Source organism: Mastomys coucha, unplaced genomic scaffold, assembly GCF_008632895.1.
Source record: "Mastomys coucha isolate ucsf_1 unplaced genomic scaffold, UCSF_Mcou_1 pScaffold15, whole genome shotgun sequence".
NCBI lineage: Eukaryota > Metazoa > Chordata > Mammalia > Rodentia > Muridae > Mastomys > Mastomys coucha.
In genome coordinates, this window is record NW_022196897.1 from 72,640,549 (window position 1) to 72,651,644 (window position 11,096).

The 11,096-nt window shown below is 34.9% G+C and overlaps 2 protein-coding genes across 3 annotated transcripts in view; both read right to left on the minus strand.

The window, feature by feature from the left end:
- The window catches only part of LOC116090422 (olfactory receptor 8K5-like), a 43,200-nt gene that overhangs the window by 16,151 nt on the left and 15,953 nt on the right, over nt 1-11,096 (minus strand). The window lies entirely within an intron of this gene.
- On the minus strand, nt 6,862-7,821 carry LOC116090420 (olfactory receptor 8K3-like). Its single transcript, XM_031370880.1, has one exon. It carries the CDS (start codon nt 7,819-7,821, stop codon nt 6,862-6,864), a length of 960 nt encoding a protein of 319 aa, XP_031226740.1.

Sequence of the window (11,096 nt, forward strand, 5' to 3'; positions counted from 1 at the left end):
AGAAAGAAAAAAACCCAAAAACTAAAACAAACCCCTGTTCCCTCCCCATTCCCCCTGCTAACCACCCCACTCCCTCCTGCTTACTGGCCCTGGCATTCCCCTACACTAGGGCATAAAACCTTTACAGGGCCAAGGGCCTCTCCTCCCACTGATGACCAACTTGGCCATCCTCTGCTATATACATGCTGCTGAAGCCATTAGTCCCACCATGTGTACTCTTTGGTTAGTGTTTTAGTCCCTGGGAGCTCTGAGGGTACTAGTTAGTTCATATTGTTGTTTGTCTTAAGGGGCTGCAAACCCTTCAGCTCCTTGGGTCCTTTCTCTAGCTCCTTCATTGGAAACCCTGTACTCAGTCCAATGGATGGCTGTGAGCCTCTACTTCTGTATTAGTCAGGTACTGACAGAGCCTCACAGGAGATAGCTATATTAGGCTCCTGTCATCCAGCACTTGCTGGCATCCACAATTGTGTCTAGATTTGATGATTAAATATGGGAAGGATTCCCAGGTGGAGCAGTCTCTGAATTGTCCTTCCTTCGGTCTCTGCTCCATAGTTAGTCTCTACAACTCCTTCCATGGGTATTTTGTTCTCCCTTTTAAGAAGGAATGAAGTATCCACATTTTAATCTTCCTTCTTCTTGAGTTTCTTATGGTTTGTGGTTTGTATTTTGTGTATTCTGATCTTCTGTGCTATTATCCACTTATCAGAGAATGCATACCATATGTGTTCTTTTGTGATTTCTATATAATAGATTTCTATTTCTAAGGCAGTTAATTCATGAAGACAATGAGTGTTCTAGTTTTATAATGTTTGGAGAAAAATGGGTACATTGGTCTACATTGTGTAGGGAGCATTAGTTTATATTTGACTTTCAAACAGCTACATTTTCCACTATCATACTGTAGATCACCTTGAAATTATATGTAAAGTACATTTAACAAGGCAACAGAAAGAAGATAGATATGCAAAAGTTCCTAGGAGTCAAGGAACAAAGGTGGAGTGTTTCTCTTTGGCTGTTTATATATCCAGTAACTTGAAGTTAAATTAAACCTGAACATGGTAATGACAATGGAAACAGACAAAACACTAAGTATGAGTGAACTCAAAACCAGCTCAATATACAAAAAACCTGTTTACTCAGCTGGAAAACATTCCTTCCAAAATAGCCAAAGATCACTGAAAAAAAGTATGGACCATTCCTAACTATACACCAGCCGTGGCAGGCAGGAAAGATATCTAAGCCAACCTAACTTGGAATGGTAATGTCTCCCTGAGTACTGAATCACTGAACATGTATCATTTCATGTGTACAGTATGTGTCACTGGGTATTTTAGAGAATAATATGGAAAGTTTTGTATTCTTTATCAACAAGGGGTTTAGAAATATCAGGCAGATTATAAGGTGAATATGTATTCTAATATAATATAGTACAGGAGTGGGATCAACACCTCAAACCCTGTAACTATTTGGTCTTTGTTTTCTCTGTGTGCCAGTAACACATTCTGAAAATTAAACCCCACCTAGCCCTTTCCAGTAACTGCTAACATCTTTCTACACCATCACCCTCAATCACTTCCATCATGTTCCTAAACCGCTATCCTCTTACTCCTTACTTCCTAAGTGGTCCCTTTCTTCAATTAAGAAACTGTGTGCAGATGGAATTTGGACACTAGGAATTTTAAAATTATGGAGAATAAAATATTTTTAAATCACAAAATTTCCTTTTGAGAAATGCAAGTGTTTTATATGTCGCATGGATTTTTTTTCTCATTTCAGTGTGCATAATGGCCCAGCATAGAAGAGCAGCATGGTTCTAACTAGTCTTAATGTTATGTGGGGTTCTGTCTTTCCTGTCACACCAATTGCAAACATTTTAATTATTCATGTAATTCTCAACAAATAGGGGTTTGATGAAGTGAGCTTAATTTTTTTTATTAAAGACTAAACTTGGAATGTGAAGGCTTTTCTCTTTATAAGCTTAGGAGTTTACAGAATCTAGAGTCACTGTACTTTTATTTTACTGTTATTATTGTTTTGTTCATGAGTTTTTTACAACCTTAAATGATTTGTTCTTCAATAATTTCATACATTTACTAAAATTATGATCCCTGGTCCTTGTTAATTTTCCTCCCAGTTCTATTATTCCATGCCTTTCTTCACTATATCTCTTTGTATTTACTTATTACATACTTACTATGCTTCTTAAAATATTTTTAAAATTAATATTTTTTGAGATTATAATTTTCTACTCAAAACCTCCCTTACTTTCTTCCAAATTCATGACCTTTCCTTTTCATAATTGTTATTACATTTGTGTGTGTGTGTGTTTATATGTAGATGCATAATCCTAAATACATAAATATAAACTTCTCAATCTGTGTATTTCTTGTATGTTCTATGATATTATCTACATGTTATCATGCCTGACCATATAAGAAACTACATGCTTAAGTCTTACCTACATGTCTGACTAAACATGGCCTAAACGAGAATAATACATAACTAACATGGAAGTGGGAAATCTCACAAGTCCTTGAGTCCAAACAAATGCTAAGAACAGCAGAAAATATCTTTTCAGAGAAGAGGTCAAGAAGAGGGCCTCCAAATTGAGGCCCACTGAGTTTAACCATGTTCCTACACATCTCACCATAGTTTTCTGTGCTTTGATTTAAAGTACTGATTAGCACATAGTTGATTCTTCAATGGGTACACAAATGAAGACTGAATGCTAAGAGCCAGAAAATAGAGAAAAGGGCTATAAAATGCAGTTTTTAATTGAGTACTACTAAAGTATAACACATTTTATTTATCCATTCTTCAGTTGATGGAGATTTAAGTTGTGTCCAGTTTCTGGTTATTAAGAATAAAGCATAGTTGAGCAAGGGTCTTTGTGGAATGGTGGAACATCTTTTGGGTTTATGCCCAGGAGTGGTATAGCTGGTCTTAATTTAGTAGTATTCCCAGTTTTCTGAGAAACCACCAAACTGATTTTGAAAGTGGTTGTACAAATTTGCACCTAAATTTGCACCCACCCAAAGTAGAGGAGTGTTCACCTTGCTCCACATAATCTCCAGCATGTGATTTCAATTGAGTTTTTAATTTTAGACATTTGGCCCATGTTCACTTTAGTATGTAACAAATCCCCTTTTATTAGACTGGTCAATACTGTGATAATAGGTATTGACAAAAACTCTTAGAAAGTGCTCATTGTGATTCTCCTTGTTAAATAATTTCCTTAGTGGCTGAAGCTGATATAAAAATATTAAAGTCCAAGCAGTATCGGGAAAACCACCTGACTGTCTCTGTCTCTGTCTCTTTGTCTCTCTGTCTCTCTGTCTCTCTGTCTCTGTCTCTGTCTCTTCCTCTCTCCCTCTCTCTCTCTCTCTCTCTCTCTCTCTCTCTCTCTCTCTCTCTCTCTCTCTCTCTCTCTCTCTCTCTCTCTCTCTCTCTCTCTCTCTTTCTCTCTCTCTTTCTTTCTTTTGGTGGAGGAAAGTTTAGCTCTTATTTTCTTCCTATGGAATTCCATTCTACAAATCATTGGCTAGCATATGTATGAAAAAATATCTTTTCAGTCTTCTTTTGCCAGAACCAGCTGAATGTGAAAGGACAGAAATCAAGAAATTTTATTTTCCATTCTACCCTCTCCCTCTCCTTCTCGTTTTCCTCTCCCTCCCCCTGTCTTCCTCTCTCCCCTCTCTTCTCCTGTTCTCATTTATGTTCATGTTTATATTTTCATTTCTTTTGTTTGTAGGGAGCGGTGAAGCTAGAGAGACATTCGCCATGGCAAGATGGCGCCTACTTTCCACTGTCAACTCCTAGTAGAGAACTGTTTGCGCATGTGTGTAGAGTGAAAAGTCACGGCCCATTCTGGGGCGTTACGTAGGGTAATGAGCGAACAGCCAATCATGGGCAGACACACCGCGCTGTGGGCAGACACGCTGCACTGTGGTGTATATAAGCAGTGCAGATTTTTGGTTCGACCCTTTTTTTCCTATGGATGGAGACAATAAACGTTGCTGCAAAAGGAACCTAGTGTGTCCACGTGTCTTCTTGCTGGCAAGACGACCGTGCGGGCTACATTTGTTCTTGTTATTTTCATCTCCTTCCTTGTTCATGTCTACTTTCTCCTTTTTTTCTTTCTTCTTCCCCTCTTCCCTCTCTTCTTCCCCTCTGTTTCTTTTCTTCTTCTCCTTCCTCTTCTCCTCCTTCTTTTTCCTCCTTCTTCTCTGCCTTCTTCCTCTACCTTTCTTCTCTTCCTCCTCCTCCTGCCCTTCCTCTTCTCCCTTCCCCTCCTCCTCCTCATATCTCCTATTCCTCCTCCTCCTCATTTTCCTTGGTGTATTTCTAACTACATAATGTTAAATTCTGCTAACATTGTCGCTGATCCATCTGACATATGCCAATCAAGAATGTTACCTGTAAGTCCTTAGTAGTTTGACTACCTTAAATACCATTTTTAACTCTACCACTTATATGTACTATTTAACTATATGTGGTAATATACTTTGATTTTTCTTTTGCATTTTTGTGGTAACATTACTCTTTAATGTTGGCAGCAGTTATCCATGAGCCTACAGAGACCCTTCCCCCAGCCAGGTTCTGCACTGGCTGGGCCCTTGGCTGGACTCCTATCTAATTTATTTGATGTTTTATTTGGTTTTCCTCACCCCTTCAACTGTTGGGGAGACTCTGCCCTTCACCTAGCTCCCTTGGCCAGGAATGAGGGAGCCATGGCCTTGGTGAAACCACCTGCCTCTTCTCTCACAGCCCTGAGGGGAAAAGGAGTTGGGTACTGCTTGTGGTTTAGGTTCCCCTCTCCTTTTTTTCCTTTTTAATTCAATTTGGAATCAGAAAGCTAGATTCTGGCAAATGGTCTTGTGCCCTTTAGCCCACTTATCCCCAATCCGGTCCCCTGCTCTCCATAGTCCTTCACTCCCAAGCACCACTGTACAGACTGGGGACCAGCCCCTTTCCCTGCCTGTCTCTTCCCAAACCCCTTTAGGTGTGGGAAGGGGGTGGAGGGGACACGATGCCTCCTCAAGCATCTGGAAAGGCCTTGCCCCCATGGGCTTTAACCTTTCCTGGGGCTCTCTCCCTGACATATTTGTTAAAAATCAAACCTGAATAAAACTACAAGTTTAAAATGAAAAAAAGAAATGACTAGATAACTAGAACTATATTACAAACAGTTGTGGTTCTGCGGGTATAATTTCTGAGGACTGACCTAAGATCCTATGCATGAGCAGTAAGAGCTCTCAATGGTGCACTAGGTCTTCAGCTCATAAAATTATTTTTAATGAAGTCAAATGAAGAAATAATACTCAGACAGTTTTAAAAGAAACAACAACTGGTGTGAGAGCTAAGACATTTAATTATAGTACTTTGAAGATGGAAGGAGGTGAAATACTATACATTCTACACCAATTTGTATATATAGTTCCATAGTGAGCTGAGTTATAGTGTAGGTTGCTGCCTCAATAATAAAAGTAATTTAAATAATACAATATCAAATTGTGCCAGCCTATGCAGCTACCCCTATTATTATTTACGCTAATGCTATTCATGTCTGTACATAGTTTTGAATTAATTTGGTGTAACACTTCTTTTTAGCTTGAAGAATGAATATAACATAATACTTCTCAAGAATCTGGTAACTAGTTCTCAAAAATGTGTGTTTACATGAAAAATAATATTTTGTTTGGAAAGTGACATTAAAGAATTATGTGTAAAACACGAGACAAATTCTTATACATTAGACTCACTGTAACTCCAAGTAGTTAACACCATCAAAGTATAATTGTATGGTACAAGGCGAAATAAATGAAATATACACAATCACTTGATTTGCTATTGATGAGCTGAGCAATACATTGATATGATCAATCTGTGAGAATCAATGAAATCATATTTAATATTGGTAATGAGATATATAAACATGTTGAAAATATACAAAATTGCTTTAATTTGGTCTTCTTACAGAAAGTTGTAAAAAAATGCTCTACTAAGTTGTTATCATATCACTGTAGATAATTTTAAAAATTGTAATACTGGGCAGACAATTACTAAAGAGGGCCAGCAAGGAAATACAAGCAGGTACTTTAGCTCATTTATGAATAGTTCAGAGTACTGCTCTTAAACAAAAGATCTCTGCTTGTGAAGAAAATGGATTGAGTGAGACAGGATCATGGGAAACTAAGGGACTTTGTATTACTGAGTTAAAGGTAATAGAATTATAATTGAAATGAAAATATTAACAAAGAACTAATGCAGTAATAGTGTTTAAGATAGTCATTATTTTGGCAAAGTAATGGGAATTCAATTTTATATAAAAATATTCAATATTTTGAATAAATTAACTCAATTAATATTGAATTAAATATATTTAATATTGAATAAATATATTTAATATATTATATTGAAAAGTAAAGATTAAGTCTGAGAGAAAGCAATTACATAGACAAATGGGCATACCAGGTACAGGCATCTCGAACTTTATTTCAGTAGGTGATAAACACACAAGAAACAGATTCATATATACACACACATATATACATATACATACATATACAATTATTTCCCATGGTGCCTCATTTGGTCACTATTCTTTGTGCTGTTATGTGTCTGTCTGTGTGCATATGTGTGTGGTATCTTTAAGTAATGACATGTGGGTGTATATTCTCTCAACTTTTGTATAAAATCAACTTAGAGAAAAAGATTCATTTATTTCTTTTGAACTTTGTTTGTATTATAAGTCTATGAAGAGCAGTAAAAGTAATATAAATATCATATATTGTTTCATACATTGAAAACATTTTTTATATTTTCTAAGTGCACATGGAATAAGCACATAACAAGAAAAATTTATATTTTTTGAATAGCCAAAGAAAATAATTTACACAAATTATTCAACGTCCTTTTCAGAGCATATTTTACATCTTTGTTTCTCAAACTATAGATCAAGGGGTTCAACATGGGTATCACCAAGGTGTAGAATATAGAAGCCACTTTATCAGTTTCAAAGGAGTGGCTGGAATTAGGCTGGACATACATAAATATCAAAGTCCCATAGAAGACAATGACTACTGTCAGGTGGGATCCACAAGTGGAAAAAGCCTTCCTCCTGCCCTCAGCAGAGTTCATCCTCAGAATGGCTATGAGGATGAGCAGGTAAGACACAAGGACCACCAGAAGAGATGAGATCAAATCAAAGGCTGCCAAGATTAAAATTATCAGTTCAATATCATGTGTATCTGAGCACAGCAGAGGTAACAAGGGGAGACTGTCACAGTAGAAATGACTGATGACATTGTAGCCACAGAAAGACAAAGTGAAAATCTTAATTGTGACTAGAAGAGAAACAAATGTGCAATAAAGATAAGGAATTGCAACTAGTACCCAACATAATCTCTGTGACATGATGACAGTATAGAGCAAAGGCTTACAGATAGCCACATAGCGGTCATAGGACATTGCAGACAGAATAAAGAGCTCACTAACAATGAACACAAGAAAGAAAGAAAGCTGTGTGGCACAAAGTTTAAATGATATTGTATTTTGATCCACAACAAAATTTACTAACATTTTGGGTCCTATGGAGGTAGAATAACCAAGATCTGTAATCGCCAGATGTTTGAGAAAAAAGTACATAGGTGTTTGTAGCCTGGAGTCTACTGTGGTGAGGATGATCATGCCCAAGTTTCCCATCAGTGAGATCAGATAGATAATGAGAAACAGTCCAAACAATGGGGCCTGAAGCTCAGGGCGGTCAGTGATGCCCATCAGGACAAATTCAGTCACCACTGTAAGGTTGTGTCGCCCCATCCTGGTTTATTAGAAAACCTGTTCAGAGTACAGATACCAGTATCATCAATAGCTATCTTATAAGATCAACTGACAGATTTTAGTATATTAGTATAAGCTACACAATATTAAAAATTAAAAATAAATTATAATGCATTGTTCTTAAATGATATGTTTCATAAAGTTAAAGATACAAGTTATACTGAGTATCTTAATTGTACATGATTTCATTTACTAAACATTTTGACACTTACTATTCATTTCTATTTGTAATTTGAAGGATTGAGACCAAATAAACTTCAATGTATCTTGCTATATATAATATTCTTTTTCAATGATAGTACATGATAATATTTCTTTTATTTTATGACATATATAGAGATATATCTCTGAATAAATGCTAGAAACATATACAAATCAATTATAGCCAGGTGTATAGATAGATGTATGATAACTGTATGGTAAACATGACAGCTATGAAAATATAAGGCAAATGTTTGTAAAATTCCTAATAATGCTCAGTATTCAGTTGGAGGATGCGTATCTGACTATAACTTGAGGACATGTGAAGGTAACTGAAAGTCACTGTTAATCTGAGATCAGCTTGGGGCATATAGTGTAATCTTGTAGCAAAAGCTCCAAAGGTATCAGCATTGTACTTAATATAACTCTTTAGTCATGCAAAAACTTATTGCTATATATTTTTAAAATTATTAAAACCAGCTATTTCAGTATAAACAAATGAAAATTCTTATACCTGTTGTACATTTCAATCACTGATCCACTGACATATTGAGTATATGTATAAATAAAAGCAATAAACAATATCACACTGTTAATCATTTTTATGAGAATGTGAAAGGGTCAGAGAATTTTCTTATGGACATATTATCTGAATTGTTCACCCTCTCCTTCTTTTAAAAAACAGCATACCATTGTACACCCCAATTGTACTGACACTTTTAACAAGCCTCTTACCACACCCTCCTGATTTCCAAGTTTTCAGATATATATTGACAACAATTATCCTTATGCTGTATTTAGTATATAATATATTCAAATGTAATTTTGGGAAAATGCTACAAGTACTAAATAAAATATATTATAAGCAATATTTTTAAAATTTCTGGATATGATGTAAATTATTTTGTTACTTTAGGCAATAAGAATTTATTGAAATAGCACTTAGCTGAATGCCATAATGATCAGAAGCTGAACAGATTTTGAATTAGAATGCATGTTGATAGATGAGAGTTATTGTTATATTAGTAAAATGATATCTAATGCTTTAAAATGAGTAAGAAAAGGTATGTTTATGGTAAAAATTATAGTAAAATCCATGACTAGTGAAACATGAACAATAATTAAAACATACAAATTAACATACATAATAATGTAATAGCACTTATTTAAAATATTACTTTCCAGCTCATAAAACAGCTTTCTGTTTTCCTATGTCTTCAGCATCACTAATCTATTGTGTAGACACATATGCCAGGAAGCATTATGATATGAATATGATCAAGGAGTGCATAAAAAGCAATATAAGCCTAATTATTTGTAATTATTTGAAGCAAAAATCTTACATTTCATAAGATGACTATTTGAACATTTACGTTCTTTAATCTTTTTTAAGTTAGTATATGTTAATATATTCCATTATGACATATTTATGCATATAAGTAATCATTCTCTGATCTTCTTTGTCATCCTTCTTATCTGTCTTTCCTTCCTCTCCATATATAGCTCAGGAAGATCTTATTTTTTTCTCCAATGTGTTCTCATCACTATGTGAGAACAGAAGAGGGTGCTGGTTTTCTTGTTAAGTCTGAAAACAGCAGTGACCTTTCTTTCTTAGATTTGACCTTCCTTTCTTAGATTTCTATGGGAAGAATCAGATAGCTTTTTAAATTTTTACTGTGAATTGGGTCACTGCCATGTTATAGCTCTGTACCAACACTTTATCCTATGAAGAAATTATAATTTTGTCAGATCTTATTGAAAAATAAAAAAACATTTTGGAAATTCTATGAATCATAACATTGGATTTATAAATATCTACTATCTACTCAAATAATCATTGACTATCATATGATCTTTGTTTTTAATTAAAAGCAACATTTTGGCATTATCAGAGAGTAGACACTGTGCAAATATTTGTAGGGAACTAAGATAATTTTCATCATGTCACTCTGGCATTTACATTTTATAGTTATTGTTTTTTACTCTCAGTTTTTGTCAGCTTGAGGTAAACATATACATATATAACATATTTATATAAGTAACAAAACAATGAAATTTTAAGAATATATTTTAGTTTTTCCTTTAAAATATATAGATATCAAAAGACTTATTTGGATTTATAGGAGAGAAGTCATATTGTAGTTACATTTGGTGGTAGGAATCACTGAATATTGAACAATAAATAGTGATAATTTTCTGTGTCTTTGCTGTTAAAGTTAGACAATACATATGACACTGAAACGTCGGTATCTGTGACACATGATACTCATTTTTACCTGTGAAGAATCCTCTATCTTGTGTGCCAGGTGTTTCTTATGTGGAAAAATTAATACAATTTATATATTCTCTCATCTTTTGATGTTCTCCCTTGGGAGATGCCAAGCAATATTTTGAATAATCCCAGAACATTTCAGAATATAAATAAATGCCTAGAGGATATTCATTAATTGAAGGGAACTTGTATTCATTAGTGTATAAATGTTTATTACCAAAAGTACACACACATACACACACACACACACACACACACACACACATTCACACAAGCACACTCACACAGACATAAATTGAAATTTGAAGTTTCATCTTCCAATAGTTGTATGGGAGAGAATTCAGCCCAGACTAGAAGCCTGACATCATACATGAATTAACATTTTTATAAAAAAATGTTTAGCACTTTAATGTTTAGCAGGACTTGAGGAAGTTACCACAGCTTTTCACCAATCTTGAGTGCTTACTAAAGAAATGAAAACCAAAACATGCATACAAACAAACAAAAAAAAACCAAAAAGAATAACAACAAAAAGAAAACTTTCAAAATCTTTCAAGAATATTGGGATTTATGGTGCTGTTATTTAACCTACTCACACTTAATGCTAAGAGGCAAGTGTCTGAGAGACAAAGGCAATAGCAGTGACAACTCAGTAAACTTTCAGCTGCCGACTGAGACAGAAGGTCAACAATTATCAGCTTGAAGAGCCATTTTTTTTTAATTAATCATTCCATTCGTTTACATCTCAAATGATATCCCACTTTCTGGTTACTCCTCCACA

Excerpts from the sequence above, each read along its gene's own strand:
- LOC116090420 (XM_031370880.1), bottom strand. The coding sequence starts at position 7,821 with ATGGGGCGACACAACCTTACAGTGGTGACTGAATTTGTCCTGATGGGC.